Consider the following 20,711-nt stretch of genomic DNA (forward strand, 5'->3'; position numbering starts at 1 on the left):
CAACGGGCAAATCTAATGTTCTTCTTCGTATAATTATAATAATAATAATAACAACCATAACAATCATAACCATATTATTATGGTTATGATTGTTATCATATTCATTTTCAACACAATTGAATGTCAAGTGAAGTGTGTATCTTATGTATCTTATATTATAAATATTATTATATGATTATTGATATGGTTTGATGCGGTTGAAACGACATGTGTTGATCGTGTCAGATAGTGTGTGTGTGTATTATCTGTGGCTGAGCAGCAGGGGGCCATCGGCAGCAGCAGTATGTTAGCAGAGGCTAGTGTTGTCACAAGGATTCATACATTTTAATTCTTCATTGAGGTAAGAACACAAACACTCTTCCTCAAGATGGAACCTGTCATTAGTAATACGAACAATCTACACACTCCTGTTGTCAGTAACCGCAGCCACACATCAGTCAGCTGCCGTGAAATCAGTGTCTGGTTAGGCGTTAGCTAGTTAGCTTTAGCTTTAGCTGCAGGGACTGAACGCGTCGGTGGTTTTTCGTGTGGGGACCAAACTGCTCACAAACAAACCGAGTGTTTATCAGGTGTCGACTGAACAACAACACGTGTTGGTGAAAGTGAACATTCCGCTGTTCGCCTGTGAAACCCCGCGAGGTGGGTCTGTTAGCTCATGCTAGCTAGCTAGCAGGTTGTATCATGTGCCATCGGTTTTAACCAGATGTCAGATGATAGTTTGTTTTGTTCAGTAAATCGAACTGAGCAGAGTGTACCGGTGTTGTTGAGGAGGGCTCTCTGCTAACGTGTCCTTCAGGTTTACTGTCCACTGATTTGAAATGTTACACCTTGACCAGCCCATTACAGTCACAGTGTGAAGCCTTGTTTCACATGAAGCCAGGAGCATAGTTGTGAATATGGATGTTTACACAGTGGTTGGGACAGATGTTTACCATCAAGATTACACAGCAAAGTGACTTGATATGTGTCTGAGATCCGTCATGACAGGAGCATCCAGCTGTTGGTGAGGACTGTAAACAGCAGACTGACACAGAGGCGTGATAGTACAGGCCACAAGTTCATGTCATCAGTGATAGGAATCATCTTAGTCACTGTCACTGAGCTACTTGATCATATGGCTTCACTGAGAGGTGACCCTCTGATCCTGGAGCAGGCAAAACACAGAAATGACCAATGAACCAAAACTAACAGAGTTGATCTGTGTGACAGATATTGTCTGTGCAGGTTTGATCTCTTTGTCATAGAGTTACATTTCTTGTCCATATCCTGGTTGTCTTAAACATCGATGTTACTTCTATGTGTTTACTTATGATAAATTGTATGGTGTATAGAGAAGTGCTGAGTAATAATTTATTATTATTGTGTCGTCACACTATTGTTTTGCACCGTCACAAACTTTATGAGTGGACTCTCTGACTTTGACTGACCCAAAACAAAAACAACAGCATTATGAGTTTATTATAACAGTTAAAAGTGACCAACGTTGATGTGTATAATGTCGACAAGACATCCAGAATGTTTTTTGTTTTTGAGTCACTGCTGTGTCCATTTTTCCAGGAAATCATTTATTTATTTAAATTTATGATAGAGTATTTAATCTTGACCTATTTTATAAAGATTTACGTCCTTAGGATTAAATAGGCTTCATATGTGTGATGGTATTTTAACTTGATTTGGTTTCGTGCTTTTCTCACTCACTGTGTCTGTTTTCAGACTCAGTCATGTCTCAGGTGGAGAAGAAGGCCGGGCTGCTGAGGAGGACGTCGTCCTCTAAAAAACCCTTGAAAGAGAAGGTGGTGCTGATGTATGATGAGATTTTTGCAGTGAGTATCACAATGGAAGAAAGTCAGTGGCAAATGTGTGAGAAATAAAGTCATGTTCAAGTGTAAACAGTTTCCTGTCTGTTCTGTTTTAGAAAGAGGATCCTGCCAAAAACAATCCCCGCTTCTGGGATGAGCTGTTTCTTATGAAGGTACAACAAAGAGAAAAATACATGAGGAGAAACGTTTTTGGCATAACAGGAACTCTCTCAATGTTCTATGTGCGTGTGACGCGGCAGCCCCATTGTAATCACATGTGTGTAGCTGTAGTTGTGCTGCTTTATGCAGAGACCAAGAGGAAGTACTGATTTACACAAATCACATACAGTCCAAGAAAATGATACTGCTGCTGTTGTAACAGTTTATCAAATGATCTTATGCATGGCCACCATCTATCACCTTTTGATTTGTCCTTCTGTCATGTTCCAGGTCAACCTTGAGTATCTTGAGTCTAAGTTGGAGAGTGTAGATGGGGAAGAAGTTCAGCGAATTCAAGACAACATCAACTCTCTGTTCCACCACTGTGTTCAGGCTCTGGGTGAGGAGCATCAGATCAAAGTGGTCAATGCCCTGCAGGTAATCACAGCTCTGGAGGGTCACCTCCATTTTTGACCCTCTTCCCATCACAGATGCCTCTAATGACAGGAAGGTTACCGACCACGTTCTTTGTTTATATTTATGAATGTACATTTGTTTAGCTGTGGTTCTTGTACTGTAATGACAGTAATGCGAGTTACCACTTACCTTATGTTGACATTAAATTTCCTGAGCCCCAATTCAATTAAAATGAGACATTGTGAACTTAGAATAAAACAGCACATTGTCAGTTGTCTATTGATGGGCTAAAATGTGAATAAATGCATTGCAGGTCGATTAAAATTTTCTACTTGTGCTCCTAAAATGTTCGGTAAGGGCCTACAGTGCTCGGAGTAAACAAAGTTAGTCTGGAACCCTGCTCGTAAGGATGACAACAAAACTGTAACCAAAGTCCAATGAACCTGGTCTCATGTGGTCCGAGTGTTTGGAATTTATTCAGATTTTTGTGCTCTTCTATCTGCAGACTCTGTGTGCACTTTTCCGAGGGGTTCACCAGAAGAACAAATCGACGTCTGGCTTTGACATCATCAACATGCTCATGGGGTTTGACAAGGCCGAGCAAAGGATGAAGGTATGTGTGGAAATTAACTTGAGAGTGGAAGAAATGAATGCATGAGATTGGTGATTGAAGAATGAATGAGAAGACAGTTCTAATAATTTTCTCATGTGTCTCCCGCAGGACCTGATGGAGAGACTGGACAGTCTTCTGTGTGGCGACGGCTCAGAGAGTCTCAAGAGCCTTTGTCTCAAACTGCTCCTGTGTCTGGTGACGGTGAGAATAGATCATTTATATCCTGATGAGCTTTGGGAAAAGTTTGTTGTCCTAAAAACACAACCAAATATGAAACAACTTGTCCACAGGTAACAGACAATATTAGTCAGAACACCATACTGGAATATGTGATGATCAACAGCATCTTTGAAGCCATTCTACAAGTAAGTGATGAGTGGAACACTGTGTGTCATGCTTTTTTCTTCTTCTTCTTATTATCATCAACAATCTTTCCTCTCTGTTCTCCTCAGATTCTGTCTGATGTCTCCAGTAGAGGGCAGCATGGTTATGATGCCGTGGTGCTTCTGGCCCTTTTGGTCAACTACAGGAAATATGAGGTGTGTAAGTCTATGGCTGTGTATTATACACATGTGCTGACCATGTGACTGAACTGGTTTTCATGATATTTAGCCTTTCGGGCAGCAGAGAGGTGCAATAACTGTGCATCTGAAAACATCCAAATATAACAACTTGGGAGTGAAGGCCGATTGTACCCATTCTCCCTGCAGAGAAAAGCCAGATGTTAGTGGATGTTAATGGTTTTCTGACCAGTGGTAAAGTGGGTTAACAATAAATGAGTACTAAAATAACATCTGTATTTGTGCCAGATATTTAACAGATATAAAACTCTGATTTCTTTTGTTAGTCTGTGAATCCATACATTGTGAAGCTGTCCATCATTGACGATGAGCCAACACTGGATGTAAGTATGTTGTCACGTACTGTATAAGTATGTTGTCACGTACTGTATATTCCAGCAGAATAAGAAATAGCTGATCTGATGTAGGCGCTGGCCTCCACTCCAAGTGCATTGTCACAGGTTTTGTTTTTTTTTCTCAGGGAATGGGGATGGTTGTCCACCAGGCTCTGACAGAATATAACAGGTAAGAGCTAAATCTGTCCAAGTGTTTTTTAATGATCCACTGCATGGTGTTCTGAGGCCACTGGCATCAGGAGTTTGGTTTGATGTCTCCCGCAAATGTTCTATTTCTATTCTCCTGAAAAAAGAGGCTCTTTATTCTTTTAGTTATTTATAGCTGACAGTTTTCTTTGGCAGTCGTTAATGATTTTTGGATGAGGCAAGGTTTGGAAATAAAAATGCTGTTTGTGAGGAAGGTCTGGTCTGTCTGCGTGTTTGTAGACAGACGTGTCACAGTGATGGATGACAGCTTTGTACAGTTCATTGTTTTTGTATATTAACCGAATGCCCCGCAGATAATAAATAACAGGGAGGGGACGGAGATGTTGGGTAAATGAATGTGTGGTAGGTTTACAAGTTCTGTGTACAAAATGTCTCTGCCTCTGTTGTTTTGTGGCCCTTCCTGTCTTCAATTTGTCACTTTCTTCCTTTTTTTCTGTCCTTTATGTCCCTCGTCTTTTTCTCCACCCTTCAGGCAGTACAAAGATAAGGAGGAGGAGAACCAGGGTGGCTTCTTCTCTACACTAACCAGCATGGTACGCTCCGCTTCTTAAATTGATATATATTTCTTCCATGTTGATCTTTTTTTTGTATTTTAAGAGTTTCATATGATGCCTTGTACATGTGTGTTTTACTGATGATCAGTTCTGGTTTTGTCCATAGGTGGGCAGCATGTTTATAGCAGACGCCGATGAAAAACTCTCTGTGCAGTAAGTGCAAAGTGATTTTAGTTCCTCTCCATCAGTCAAATGTAACTGCATTGTTTTTTACACTTTGAGTGAGAATCCATTACAACCACAGTGGGGTTTTTTGCCTGCTGTTTTGTCATGCAATTCCTACAATAAATCAAAGTGTAAATGAATTTAATACCACAGTAGGGAATATATATTTTTGTGTCTTTTTAAAAAAAATCTGTTACAGTACAGACTCTAACTTGATTGGCCCAAGCATTACTTCAGCATTTGTTGGTGTAACATTTACACATGTTGATCATGGCAATGTGGTAGTTGTAGAAATAAATAAATAAAATTATATGATTAATATAAAGTTCTTGAGAGGGACAGGTCAGAGTCATTCATGGGTCCATTTTTCCAAACCCGCACCTGTAAAGTTCTGTACTGGATCTTCCCGGACCCGTTAACACATGACCCGCGATCTGACCTGTCACCCGGGATTAAACACACAAGCAACATACACAGATACTCACATGAAATGGGTTATGTCCTCCTTGTCCTCTGTCTGCTGCAGCTGTCAGTGTGTGTCCTCTGTGACAATCTGCCCAGCTTGTGGCCATCAAAAGTAATACAATTTGTCACTTTTAAAAAGCAGCAGACAACGTATTCCCCGTATGAGACTGATCTTCAAATTGTTAATTTTACTGCAGTATATTTCTCAAGATTGAAATTGAATGCATAGGAACTTTTTAGGTAATTTATTAGTAGCTACACACATTATGCTGTGGCTAATGACACAGAAAATTAAAGTGACCTGCTGCAGTGGTGTTTAATAAACTTCACTTCCTCCACTTGTTCCCTGAGCTTGACTGGACCAAAGCCTTGAATGATTTTAACAGCTCAGTCTAATCTTATGTGAATATTTAACTTAATAAAGGAAGGAGCTCATTCAAACCATCAACTTCTCTCATCTCAGGACAAATGAGGCGATTCTGCTGGCACTGTATGAGGCCGTGCACCTTAACCGCAACTTCATCACTGTATTAGCTCAGGTAAGGTTTTACTTTATCTCACCTGTTTTTACTGTTGTTAAAAACGTGGATAGAGGCCCAGTTGGAGATAATGTCCCCCTCACTTTTTTTGTATCAATGTCTCTGTACCTGTGCTGTTACTTAAAATAAAGTTTCACATGGGAGAAATTTATGTTTTGCTCACAATAGATTTTCCGAAATAAAAGCGTTTACATGATTGTTAAAGGTCTACATACTCTACAAATTATAATTGGCCTATAATTGACATCAAACCACCATTTTAAGAATATACTGATATTTGGCAAACACATTTCCCAAAGCTTTTTTGAATCTTAAAATCTGCAGTTAGCAGTGGTGTGTTTTTAAAAAAGATTGGGAAAAGGTTTTTTTATTCCTTTGCCTTATAATCTACTACCGATATGAACTGACATCAAATAAAGATATAAAAACCTGGACTAGTGGTTAGAAAGGGGGAGACGGACCTTAATTCTTCTTGACATCATTCAGAACAGCTGGTCGGAGATCTGACTGTTTAATGCACTATCCATCAGTAGATGCTAAATATCAGCAGTAGAGTTAAAGATGACTTTATGTTGGTATCACTGTCTCTTGAAAGGTATGAAAACCACTTCATCACTGTCTTTACTGATCCACACAGGGACATTCATACACATTTACTACTAGGCGAGTCACTCTATGGTGTAGCCAGGTCAGATGCTCTTTAAATACATGCTGAACACCTTACACAATTAACTAAGAGGGCTGTTCCACATGAAAAATAATTTGACATCTATGGAAGAACAATATTGCACCTAAGAGTGTGATTTATTGCACAGCCCTGCTGCTCCGTTCTCTCTGTCTCTCTGTTTCTGCTCTACAACCTGTTTTGTGTTTTCAGTATGTTACAGGGTACAAACGTCAGTTATTAACTCTTACATTTCATGTGTTTTTTTCCTTCAACAGAGCCACCCTGAGATTGACATCCCAACCACACCTACCACCCCTACTCCAACGACACCGACAACCCCACTCGGCACTACACCGCCCTCCCTAGACAGTAATTTATTCCTTTTCTAAAATATTTATGCTCTGACGGACAGAGTCAGAACAAATACATATCATGTCTGTGACATTAGCTCGTACTTTTCATGACAGGGTTTGGAGCCAAAGAGGAACTGAGGAGAAATTAGAAAGTAAAAGACTGGATTTAAGATATGTAGTTTTCACATAGTATAACAAACTAAATTATTCATAAAATCCTCGCTTCTGTGTTTTTGGAGAAAGAAACGTATTTGTCCTGTTTGTGCTCCTTGCCTTAGTTGTTTCTTTAGTTTATATTTTTTTGATTGACACCAGAGCTTTTTTGAGGAGGAGAGCTTTAGCCCATCTTGCAAGTTCTTTGTGTTTACTAATGTTTTATATGACCTCCTCAACTGTAAACAAAATGGAATCTACTTTACGAGAGGTTAAAGGGAGTCATGGCTCTCTAAAACGTATGGCAAGAAAGTGTCTCTACTTCTCTTTGCTCTTATTTAGTCTTAATAGTGTACTTACATTTTTTGATAAACCCCCCCCCCCATATGGAAACTTCATTGCTCCCTAGAGCGAAGACTCTCACACGCATGCACCTCCACCAACACCACCTTTTCAAATATTCACTTGATTTTAAGTTCATATTAACGAAGTCATATACTGAAAACACACTTCTAATGGGGCTTTATTACATTTTCATGTGAAAATGAGTATTGTAGCCTTAGTACTTACATATTTCTGAAACTGGTGCATGGCTTTCACTTCAGGTTATGTGACAGGCGAGTGCAGCCCATTCAAGAGCAGGTCATTTATAGCATGCACACACGCTGTAACTGTCAAAAGGTGCATGTTTCTATCCCTGGCTAGTTCTCCCTCCATTGCTTTGAACCTAAGAGACATTTTCTATATAAAATATTAAGCTCCAGCTTCAGATACAGATGAATGTTTCACATGCAGCGTGCATTATGACATGTGGTGGGAGCCTCAGCACTTACTGCATCCTGTGCTCGGGCCAGAAACAGTTACACACACACGCCTGCATCACATGTCAGGAATATACTTTTTTCCTTCCACTGTTTTTCCCCTGCGCAATGATATGTTTCCTGACAGTGTGAAATCATCTTTCCCACCAGGCCTTCAGTGATCTCACAACGAAGGAGATAAATGAGGGGCTGTGGGGTGGAGGGGGAGCAAAATGACCGGCTTATCATTTATCCATGAAACAAAGTGTGATTCAGAGTACAGAGATTTTCAAATGGATAAACCTGATTGTCTAGACAACACAGCATGCCACAGTAAAGCAGTATTGGGAGAAACACGTACTTGTTTACTTGGACATTCTCTATTTCATATAATTAAGCTCTAGGGACGGTTCTTGGGACAATATTTTTTTTTAAAACGTTTGACTTCCTGTACATTTTTTGATTTAAAGATCAGATTATAATAATAATGTTCTCTCCTTTTATGCCACATGTAAAGAAAGACTATTTGTAAGAATTCAAGCAGCAGTGATTGTGTCTGAATTTATATTTACATGTACTTTACAGTGATGAACAACCCAGAACTGCCTCTGGATCCCAACCTGCAGACCAGCAACCTCCTCATCACCTTCCTCAAGTACGCCTCCATTGTTATGCAGGACACTAAAGGTAAACGCAAACCTTCATTTCCTCTCCTTTGTCTCTTCCACCCCCCTGTACATCTATATTATCACACTGTATAACATGTTTGTGTTTCCAGATGAGCACAGACTCAACAGTGCCAGACTTTGCCTAATCATCCTCACCTGCATCGCCGAGGTATGAGCAGCTCATCTTTCCATGTTCTCCAACAATTTACCCTTGGCCCTGTTCAGACCTGGTATTTCCATCCGTCCCGAGAGATCTGATCACAACAGGACACATGTACGTGTGTTCACACCTGACATTAACATGTGTCCTGAATGTGTCTCCTGTGACCACTTGTGATGAGATCTCACTTCCTTACTCTATTTACAAATAATCACCTCTTAATGTGGTGGGTCTGAGTGATCGGACATACATGTGGGTGCGTTCAGTCCTGTACTTAGAGCGGGCCATTTGTGATCGGATCGCTCAGGATGGATGTCAATACCAGGTCTGAACGAGGTCTTTGATTGACATGGTCTATGTTCTAAATCCACCTGTGTGTGTGATAGGACCAGTACGCTGATGCCTTTCTTCATGATGACAATATGAACTTCAGAGTCAATCTCCACAGAATGGTGAGTAAAACATGCAGACACTTTCAGCTGTCAGCGTTAAAGTCTGTGATATCTTTTTATATTTAACTGTGACATACATTTAGAAGAAAAAAACTTCAATACAAATGTTAATCTTCCATAAATTATCACTAATTAAAGCTGATACATACTGACAGTATTCTGATACACTGGTCCCTCACTTGTGTACAGTATCATGACTGTATCCTCACACACACACAGGCGCACATACACACACACAAGCGCGCACACACACACAAACACACACAGGTCCAATTTCAAGATTTTTCCTTGTTGTCATGGAAATTGTTTTCTGATAGTTGTTTGTAATAATTTTAGTGATCAAGACACATTGGTTGATCTATTGGTGTATGGCCACCTATTAAACACCTTTAGCATGTAATATTGGTCACATGACAACAACTGAATTATCATCCAGGATCACTGAATAAATATATACTTTATCTTTTTCAGCCCATGAGGCACAGGAAAAAAGCAGTGGACAAGAACATCCCTTCACGGCCGCTGGTGTGTGCTGTTCTAGGTATGAGGCACATATGTAACTGGGCTTGTCTGTGCACTGGTAATAACTGATTGTTGATATTTTTTAATGCTAGTTGGTAAACTATAACCTCGTATTAGCTTTCTGACTCGTCCATGGCAACTGATTTGGCAGGAAACCGAATGTTTTTATTTTAAAGTTGAGGACATACTGTTTTAGTTGTATATATGTATAGATGTATATATCCTCCTACTTTTAATCCTTTATGGCTGTTGACACTTAATTGCACTGTTTTGTTCAAGGTTCAAAGATAAATATTGCTGCTGAAAAAGCTTTGTCTGCTTTTGCTTTCCAGCTGTAACCAATGTTTTTCTGTCTGTCTCTCCTGTACCTTTTTGTTTAGACCTGATGGTAGAGTTTATTGTCACTCACATGATGAAGGAATTCCCCATGGATTTATACTGGTGAGAGCACACGCACATTACACTCACACATGATTAATACTAGTCTTGTACAAACATTGTAACAATTGTAACATGTTTTTTTTTGTGTGCAGGCGCTGTGTGCAGATCATCCACAAACTCCTGTGCTACCAGAAGAAATGCAGAATCCGATTACACTACACTTGGAGAGAGCTCTGGTCAGGTAAGGACAGCTCACCTCAGGTACAGCAGAGTAGTGAGTCAGAGTTCGTTGTAATGATTGATGTGGAATTTTACACTTATTTATGAGATATTTGCAAGCAGCATTATATAACTTGTCTTCTCAAGGTTTCATGACAGGACAGTTTAGACCATCATTGAAAAAACATCACCTCTAGAGTTGAGTAAAGAGTTCCTGCTTTCACAAAACTAAACCAATCTCTTTTTGAAGTCATTGGGCCTGTTGTTGTGTAATGGTATTGCATCATTGAGACTGGATAATGAGCTTCTAAAGAAAGTACAATCCATCCTAGTGGCCTTGTTTTCAGCCTGGTCAACGCACAATAAGAAAACGTTTCAGCTTGTAATGGCCCCATTGCACCGTGTCTCATTAGAATACAGATTTTCTCTAATCAGACCAATAATGCTGCTTAATTCCCTGAATAACAGGACCCTCTCCTCCTGGTGGTGATAATAGTAAACCATGAAATAGGACTGGAGAGAAAAAATGAGCCAAATTAAGGAAATGGATGTGTTTATCTTCTTCATTGTGTTGTTGTGCCAGCTCATGTTGGAGCTTGTTAAAGCTTTTTTTGTGCGTACACATTTTGGTTCTTTTGTTTTCTTCAATAAAAGCTTGTGAAGGGACTTGATTTGCTGTTGAAAGGTTTCCCCCCTCCTGTGTTTCCATTATCTTCCTTAATAAAGAAACATACTGAGGGAAGCAGACTGCTGCCACCTGCCTCTGCTGGAAGACGACTATCAGCTCTCCAGATTATTTCATTAATGCCAACATTTCTCCCCCTGCACAGCTCTCATCAACCTGCTGAAGTTCCTGCTGTCAAATGAGACCACACTGCTGGCCAAGCACAACATCTTTCATCTGGCCTTACTGGTGAGAAACACCACACTCACACAATCACACTCACACATTCACACTCACACAATCACACTCACACAATCACACTCACACATTCACACTCACACATTCACAGAGCCTGACAGAGTTCAGTCCACAATGCTTGTAGAAAGAGGAGAAGCAGATGTAAATGTGCAGCTTGTATTCCAGCTGTGCACATGAGATCAAACACTTTAAATTGTTTAATTAGTCTTTTTTATTCCTTTTTGTAGAAGAGGAGAAAAAGCCTAACTCGTGTTTGCAGAAACTGTCAGAGCCTGAATTTGCACAGATCAGCCACAACATTAAGACCAGTTACCAGTTTTAATGCTGGAGCTGATCTGTGTATTTTTAGTTAAGCCTTGAAAAAATTATTGATATACAAAAATGTATTTTCTAAAAAATTATGATAAATTACAAAATAAGTTTCAAATCACATAACTGATCAAACTTTTACAAAACGTTTTGTCCTTTTGTTCTTATGTCTTTGAGAGTGACAGTGTTGTAATTCCTCATCCAGGTAGTGAACCTGTTCAATATGTTCATAACATACGGCGACACGTTCCTGCCCACCTCCAACAGCTACGACGAGCTGTACTATGAAATTGTCCGAATGCACCAGGTCTTTGATAACCTCTACTGTATGGGTAAGAAAGTAGACTGTGATACTTTGGTAGTACTATGTCACATGACACCAACTGTGGGTCTTGAGCTAGCTTTAAGGAGACAGCTCTGTATTGCTAGTATGGACATAATGGCGAAGGTGAAAAGACAAGCTCCTTTAGCACACAGGGTTCAGATGTTTTCGAACATTCAGATAAAAAATGCAGATTTGAGTGGCCTGAGATGATGATCTTTTATTTGTTACAAGAGCGATTAACAGGCTTTCTTTTCTATACAGGAGCTCTTAGCCTCAAGAGATGCACTTCAGTAATCTTAATCACAGTTCATACTCTGAGCCCAGGAGAATTTAAAGTGTGCATATTATGCTTTTCAGGTTTTCTCTGTTCTTTAGTGTGTCTATTAAGACGTTAGGCTGAAGTCTGTCTCTTGGGTGCCTTAAAGGTCTATTTTTTATTCCTGACTTTTTCCCTCCATGTAACATGCCCACCAACTGACTAGTTTGGCTCAATTTGGAACGGCAGAACAGATGCTGTTGCTCCTGTGGCTATAGTTACATTTATGGCTGATCAAGAAGCCTCTGGGTAAGAGGCGTGATGTTGCTTACACACGCTCTGAGCAGTTGACCAATCACTAAAGAGTGAGCCAGCTGACCAAACAGGACAGGCTGGGTTGTTTTGGATGGAGTCTGACTCTGTTTCAGACAGAGTGTGAGAAGAAATGCTGCCCTTGTAGGAGACAAATGTGAACATTTCAGCTGCCTGTTCTAGAAAATCCCCAAATTAAAATGATGAACCTTTATATGACAAAATATGGCCACTTGAATATGCCAGCATCCTGTATTTACCTTTTGTGGCTAAAGAGGTCGCTGTTGCTGCTCAGCAAGAGTAAATTGTTGTTGCTTTAAGTCATTTATCAAGAAAAAACAGTCCCCAGGGCTTTCTTTCATTGACTGTTTGCAATTTGTATAACAAGACATTTGTAAATGTAACCTTGGGCCTTAGGAAACTTTTCTGGCATTTCGCGGAGTGATCAATCAATTGGTAAATTGAGATAATAGTCGGATAAATCGACAGTGAAAATAATCAATAGTTTCAGCCATAAACCTAAATGTGTGTCTACACATGCATCTGATTCTGTTTGTTTCTGTCATTCTCTGCTTTCTAGTTTTGAGAGTATCGACCAACACGGGCCAGTGGAAAGAACCAGCCAGCAAAGTCACGCATGCCCTTGTCAATGTTAGGTAAAAACTCATACACACACTCTTACCTTACATATACTGTGTGCTAAGAGGGGGAAAGGGTCATATTGGATTGAAGGGAATTGAAAACAAGAATGTTTCAGAGGAAGGTCAAAATAAAGAGAATGGAGTAAAGTCTTTGGAGCTATAATTTCTCCATCCCAAGCCAGCTTCTTTTTTTTCGTCCCAGGGCTCGTCTACTCGATCATTTTAAAGCCTTTATCTCCTTCACCTCAACCTGACTCCACACACACACACACACACACACACACACACACACACACACACGCACACACACACACACACACACTGTTCCCTATCCAACATTTTCCTATTCCCATAATCTCTCTCTGCTCCTCCATCTTCTCTGACGAGATGATCCTCTGAGCTCACCCTGGTTCGGAGGCCCCTGAGGGCACCCAAGCAAGCGGGTATACTCCCCCTGGATTCTCCCACTCAGCTCGGCAGTCACAAGAGTTCAGGGAAGGCAGGAAGAAGACTGAAAGAATAATGAACAGATGAATAAATTAATTAAGGTAGACAGGTATAAAGAACCCGGAGAGACAGTGTTGAAATTAACTCGAATGAAGGGACCATTTCCATTTTTACTTCCATTAGTTTCATCCTCCATGTGGAAATGACAGCAGAAATACCACTACAGAGAATTCTCTGCATTTTTGTCACTATAATTTATTTGATATATTACGGTTTCTAACCCAGGACTAAATAAGCCTTTTCATCTCACTGCTGTGCTTATTGCATCCACTTATATTTGTGCTATACGCTGTTTATTTCTGAGAGATGAATGGTGATGCTGGAAGAGATTGCATCTGAATTTACATCTGAAATCCCCTGGTGTGCTCACGCAATATGAAGGACATACTGAGATAGAGGTGAATGGGAATGAATAGAAATTAGTTTAGTGTTAAACAGGCTGTTAAAACATTGCTTGTCAAAGATCATGTTAAAAACAATGAACACCTTTTATAATTATTTGTTTGATCATATATTATTAATGTGCTCCTAAACAAGAACTTCATACTCCATAAATAGCTTCTCCAGAAAGGATTAAAATGGCTGAAATTCTACAATGCTACCAGTATTTGCAGAATAGCCAGTCCAGTATGTAGTCTTGCATTTTGTAGGTTAGAGTGGTATGTGTATATAAATGAATATTTAAAACCCCCAACTGTGCCCTGGCACATTGACTGTCCAACAGATCACTAATGTTCTTGTGGCTGAATGAGACCAAATCCCTGGTTCCAAAATATTTTGGAAACTCTTCCCAGAAGAGTGGAGTCTAATGTAGCTGCAGAAAATGACGTGGTTTTGGACTGACTCCTTGAAAAGTATCTGAGTGTTCATATTCTTTCGGCATAAAGAGTGTACAACCTTGCCTCAGGGAAAAAATACTTTTTACTTTTTATTTTATTTGTCTAGAACTTATATAGATAAGGTTACAAAGTGTTTCATAAAATCCATCGCATTATTTCAGAAGTACATGTGTTTTTGTCTTTTAGGGCCATCATCAACCATTTTAACCCCAAGATTGAGTCGTACGCTGCCGTGAACCACATCTCCCAGCTGTCAGAGGAACAGGTAAACACCACAAACTCCTGTTACACTCATGGAAAAATAAATAAACTAAATAAACAACATCTCAGGGCCATTGCGGCTGAACTCTACTGAAACCTCACTTCTCCATTTCCAAAGTAAATCTTATGAATTTTTTAGTAGACTGGCTAGTTCGAAGAGGTTTACTGCATTTTGCTTTTTAAAAGAAGTCGTAGTAACAGCTCTGTGGCAGAGATGAATGACTCAGGCCTTGTCTGCACTACAGCAGGTATTTTTTTACTCCATTAAAAAAAAATCTCTGTCCACACAACTTTATTTTATAAAATATCTCCATCCAGACAAAAAAACAGAACAATAACTGCAAACGCTCAACAAGCAGATCGCATCATCGATCCGTTAAATATCACAGAAGAACGCAGTGGTGTAAGTTATATTGGGCGAGGCAGACACCTGTGAATGATGCTAATGTGGTGCAGTGATGCCAAATCTAGCTGCAAACTTGTAATTAGATCTGGCAGTGCTACCCAAACTTAGAGAAACTGTTATATAGCAACCATTGTTGTGGTTTCTGCCACATGTTCATTACACAAAGCAACAATCAATCGTGAGGTAAGCTGTGATGTCATTGTTTCCAAAATGCTCTGTTGTACACATGGATACACAGACGTCAGAGTGTTTTAGGCATTTGTGGGTAAGAGGCAGCAATGTGTGGACAGGGTTTCAGATATTGAGTATTGTGTTTTCACGCACACACACACACACACACACACACACACACACACACACACACCACTGAGCTTCACTGTTTCACAGCATATTTATAGCACATATATATCAACAGATATTTTATGCAGTTGTTCCTAACACACACACAGAACCCGACTCCCACTGTGTTTTGAAAACATTACTCCAAATGGAAAATTTGATTTATTGTGATTATAGATGTGTGTGTGTGACATATTAAGAGAAGAGTAATTGTTGATGTGATGTCTGCAGACACTCTCGTAGAAGTAACGACGCAGTAGGAGTCCCACTGCGAGTGTGAATTGAGTTTTTAAGCATCTGGACAGCTTTTGAAATGCTTGAAGTTATTCCTTCATCATTAGCGGAAAAAGTTGAGTGTGGACTGGAAGGAAGCTGAACTGATACAGATAGTGCTGTGAGCTCCACTTAAGATCCTTTATCATTTATGTCAAATCAGAGAGGATAGGGAAACCGCCAGGAGCCCCTTTTTTTTAACAAGGTGATAAGAGAGTGATGGATTTGCTCATTATACTCCCCAATTACCTCTCCACTTTTATCTGCTAGATTTATTCACAACAAAGAGGGAAGGAAGAAGTTAGCTTCAGTGTCAATGAGCTGCCAGTGGTTGTATATGATTTTCCACCTGTGATATTAACTCATTAGATAAAGTGACTTTGTTTTTGAGACTTGGTTGGTCGCAGCACTTTTCTTTAACATTAGTAGACGTCTTCACGGAGCCACTGAATATTGGCAGTAAATTGGGTATCAACAGAAAAGTTTTACTTTTGTGTTGAAGAAAGTTGTTCAAATGCATTTAACCAGGCCTTTCCACAGTGATGTAGACAAGCAAACCATTTGGGCAAAACTGTAACCTGGTATTCTAATGCCCCTATTTTATTATATACACTCATCTTAATTATTGATTTAAGTTTCCCCACCAGAGTGTTAACCTGTAGAGTGATATTGTGAAGGAGGATTAAGAATTAAAAACACAACAACTTAATGACCGCATAGACAGAAATAGAAACCATAGATGAAACCATACATACTTGATCATATCTTATGTTACTGAGGGTAGTACCTATAGGACATGGTCTGCTGTCTAACACTCTCACTTGTGGTAAAATAAAGCAGAGAGCAGCATGATCAAATAACCCAGGGCTGGGAAACCTTTTTGCTATAGCACGCTGTTTCAATTTTTATTACATCTTTCAATGATCAATTATTTAACACATATGTTACATTAGAATCTGTGTTTGTCCCTGTAACTCGTTCAGTTTAGTTGCATGTTTTCAGCTGTTTCCATATTCTACCGAACTAGGGACACTGGATTTACTTTTATTTTCTTCCTTTACTTTGGAAAATCCAACATTCTGTATCAACTTTTCTGTCGCTGTGATGTTTTTTTGCAATGACACATAAATGCTACAAAACATGTCTTTCATTCACCCTGACTGTGACCTGAACTACATTTCGACTTTTTTCTACTATTGCAGAAAAATGTCATGAGATTTTGTTTGTATTTCTTTATTTTGCTATGTGTTTATGATGCCTGTCTACACAAAGATTATACTGAACACAGCTTGAGCTGTCAAATATTTCATTGTAAATGGCTGTACTCATTTTTATTGTCAGCAAATCACACTTGGCTTCAATATGTTGGAAGTCTGGAAGTCCTTTTTGGCAGATAGTGATTATTAACTGATTTGGATCAAGAAACATGTTTTTAAACTCAGTCATTTCTTTTGGAGGGTGATGACCTATATAAAGATCCAAAAATTAGCCTCTCGCTTTTTGTATCCACTGATGAACCTCAAAATATCCAGAGCACCTTGTGGCTGTGGATTCGAACCTGTACGACAGAGAAAACAAGCACAGATGATGTATTTGATCAGTTCACATTGTCACTTTCCACTAAGCTTTTAGTTTTTCTGCCGTCTGCCTTCCTCCATCCTTGTTTTTTAATTAAGTGAATGTGATACAAACTTTGCATTTTCATTCTGCCGTCTTTTGACATATAAGCCACCTGCAAGCCAAGCGCCTGCGGCATGCTCATTCCCGACAGTGACACCAGAAGATGGATGGCCTCCAGAAACACACAGCATTAAAACAGGCTGCTGAAGTCTGTCTGTCAGACGCAGCAGATACAACATCAGAGTCCAAACACACTTCAGCACACAAGGCTGCTTTTGTATCTACGCTTCAAGATGAACACAATGCCAGCTCTGTGCACGTAATCATATCTGCCCAGTGACGCAGAGGAAACGGCCCAAAACAGTGAAATTCTCTTTTTACTTTTACTTTATTTTAATCTTCTAACCAATTCTTCACAGCGTCCTCCTCCGTTACCCCCTCCTCTTCTTATTTTTTCCCTTCTTTCCATTTGTTGCTAGTGAGCAACACATTTTGACACACATTAGTTGAGGTTACCATCCAAACCTGCCTCCTCATTTCCACACACAGAGAGGGGGGGTGATTTAGAGCGGAGAGGGAGAGAGGTACGCATATGAATTTTTCATCAGCGTGCATCAGAGGTTGAATAAAAACAACAACCCTTTTTATTCCTGAGCAGAGCTGTAGAATTATTTGAAATAAATAAAAGAGAGAATGAAGAATGTTTTACTTTCCTTCATCCTCTGTCAATAAATCTAAAAATTATGATTTAGCCGCACCTAAGATAAACTGTTAGGGCCAAAGGAGAATCTGTAGTGTGATAAGATCTGGACACGTGTGTGTGTGTGTGTGTGTGTGTGTGTGTGTGTGTGTGTGTGTGTGTGTGTGTGTGTGTGTGTGTGTTTCTTGAGGTGCTCAGGGAAGCATGACAAGACGCGGCTCATGCGTCTCGCCTCGAGTGTTTCATGCTGTGCGGAGTGTTGCAGGACCATTAATAAAATAATGAAAGCTCTGCTCAGGGGCTATTTCACCACTGAATGGTAGAATGACAGGGGTGCAAGTATGGAGAACCTGCATAATTACCTCTGATTTCAGCCTCACGCCTTATCTCTCTGCTATCTTTACTTCAGGCAAGCGTGTTCTGTGCATAACGCACGCACGCACGCACGCACGCACGCACACACGCACACACACACACACACACACACACACAATGATCGAGTGAGTGGACATAATTTGAAAGGCTAGCTGTGATGCTCCAGTATTGCAGCCCTCCATATGATCTCTCCTGGGTAAAAGTGTTCTACTAAAGTATTAAACACTAATTATATTTGACTGTTTGAGTTCACTGTAAGATGCATTAGCAAGTCTGCGTGTTATGGAAGTTATGCAACAGTCGTTAATATTTTTTTTTTCTGTTGCCATTAGGTGTTGGAGGTGGTGCGTACCAACTATGACACACTGACCCTCAAACTGCAGGATGGTCTGGACCAGTTTGAGAGATACTCGGAGCAGCCCAAAGAGGCGGCTTTCTTCAAGGAGCTGGTAGGATGAACAGCAGTGCATTGTGGGAGTATATGGTGTCTCCACGCAGCAGCTACTTTTATTGAATTGTGGGCACATATCAAGTTAAAATGATTCATGGACAAAGTAAGATTTCCTAAAGTTTACAGTTCCTCTATGATTTTGATCTAAACCCACAAAACAAAAATATTTAGAAAAAAGATAAATGGTTTGACCGAATGACAATGACTGAAAAATTCAAAGGCGGAGAGGGTGTGGTGAGTAGAAGTTGATAACATTGCACGTGTATTAAATGTCTCTGTCTGTGTCTCCAGGTCCGCTCCATCAGTCTGAATGTCAGGAAGAATGTCTCTTTGAACACAATGAGTCAGGACGTCCTGCTCAAAGAGTTCTCCACCATCTCCTGAGACACACACACACACACACACACACACACACACACACACACACACACACACACACACACACACACACACACACACACACACCCCATCAGATGGACATAGACAGTGAATTTAATGTGCGTGTGGACATGTACACATACTCAAACAAACAGTGCAATCTTCACTTTCACTCTCCATTAGTCGTCTCAACTTCTCACCCTCTGTCTCCTGGAAACCGAACAGTGGAAAGAGAGACGGACACACTGACAGGCTGGATGCACCTTAATCCTGACAACTTTCCACAATTCCTCTGTGATAGTTTGTGTGTGTGTGTGAGATTCTTTAGGGAAGTGCCGGCGGGGCACTGGATCTTGGTGTGCAATCTGCAGTATTGGCTGGACTGTTAACAGACCCCTGAAAGCTTGAACTTAAGATACTCAAACAAAAGTATTTTTAACCCAGATCTTCATCTCTACCTTTTCAGCCACTGATGGTGTTGTAAGTAGCTTCTGCTGCCACAGCTCATGATTTATAAATCATCTCTCCTGTAATTATTTCAGATTGTGGATTCAAGCGTAGTTGATGATGAGCCTTTTGAATTTGAATCTTACCAATTATCCTCTTGAATTAGAGAATTAATTATTTTCCTCTGCAGAAGAACGCTTGTTGTTTGAATGTTAACAGTTCTTCACATGTTCCAAACTAAAGTGTTTATATCAACATCTTTGCTGAGTGGTAGAATATTTGAGTTGTGGAAGCTCTGATGTGATTAAAAAGCGTTTTTATTGTTTTTGAACAAAGCCATGATCAACATTCACTACTGTACATCACACAGGTTCTTTCTGGATCAGCTTTAATTTAAATTAACAATTTAATCTGAATGTTTTGAAGTGAGTGGCCAGTACAGAAGGAAAACTAAAACATTATCACTGGTGGTTTATTTCTGGTGAAGAAAAAGATGCTGACATTCATCTGTTTAAACTCCTCCTGCTCTTTTACCATTCAGAACATTTGAAATGATTAATTTTCTGTTTTTAACTGGAAGTGGATCTGAATTATGCAATTTCTTCAAGTGTAGTCTCTTCATTCTCTTCATCTCTAATTCCTGTTGGTATATTTATGTTTCTTTTTTTTTTTTAAATAAAGGTTGGTTTCCTATTACACTACGAGTGATTCCTTTAAAACCTACCCTTATATGTGTAACATCAAAATAAGTTTTCTTTCACATTCGTTGTATCAAAGTTTACCACAAGTCGTCTTCATCAATCCACACACACACACTCACACACACACAAACACTCTATCCTCTGCTGACGTTGCAGTCAGATTCTGATACATCAGGTGTCAGTATGAGGCTTGAGCTCTTTGCTGATGCGCTGCAGAAGTGAAAGATGACTTATCATTCAATGAATATGCTCTTTGATAACAAATGGTTTGTCCTACATCATTTCTTTACTTCTCATTTCCTGTGGAGCAAATACAAACTGAGTTATGACTTGGTGACTAAGAAGTCATGCAGCTTGAACTGGTGATTGAATGTTTTTTGGTGAGAGAATAAGGCGTTTGCACAATGAACAATATCTCTCCGGAACACAATTAGGGACTT

The 20,711-nt window shown here is 39.8% G+C and overlaps 1 protein-coding gene across 2 annotated transcripts; it reads left to right on the forward strand.

Annotated features, from left to right (window-relative positions):
- Nucleotides 1-218: 218 nt before the first annotated feature.
- Nucleotides 219-20,266, forward strand: armh3 (armadillo like helical domain containing 3). 2 transcript variants are annotated; one of them, XM_069530486.1, is made up of 27 exons: nucleotides 219-340; nucleotides 1,714-1,823; nucleotides 1,916-1,972; nucleotides 2,250-2,396; nucleotides 2,881-2,988; nucleotides 3,097-3,189; nucleotides 3,279-3,353; nucleotides 3,441-3,527; nucleotides 3,836-3,892; nucleotides 4,030-4,073; nucleotides 4,584-4,644; nucleotides 4,772-4,818; nucleotides 5,759-5,834; nucleotides 6,777-6,870; nucleotides 8,393-8,494; nucleotides 8,586-8,644; nucleotides 9,022-9,087; nucleotides 9,559-9,628; nucleotides 9,990-10,050; nucleotides 10,143-10,231; nucleotides 11,040-11,122; nucleotides 11,646-11,772; nucleotides 12,914-12,989; nucleotides 14,507-14,585; nucleotides 18,627-18,743; nucleotides 19,037-19,170; nucleotides 19,210-19,394. In XM_069530486.1, the coding sequence occupies exons 2-26, from the start codon at nucleotides 1,722-1,724 to the stop codon at nucleotides 19,127-19,129; spliced, it is 2,070 nt and encodes a 689-aa protein (XP_069386587.1). In that variant the 5' UTR covers nucleotides 219-340; nucleotides 1,714-1,721; the 3' UTR covers nucleotides 19,130-19,170; nucleotides 19,210-19,394. The 2 variants fall into 2 exon arrangements, with proteins under 2 accessions (XP_069386587.1, XP_019940026.1); XM_020084467.2 differs by having other exon boundaries at nucleotides 19,037-20,266.
- The last annotated feature ends 445 nt before the right edge of the window (nucleotides 20,267-20,711 follow it).

This window comes from Paralichthys olivaceus, chromosome 8 (assembly GCF_024713975.1).
Source record: "Paralichthys olivaceus isolate ysfri-2021 chromosome 8, ASM2471397v2, whole genome shotgun sequence".
Classification (NCBI taxonomy): domain Eukaryota; kingdom Metazoa; phylum Chordata; class Actinopteri; order Pleuronectiformes; family Paralichthyidae; genus Paralichthys; species Paralichthys olivaceus.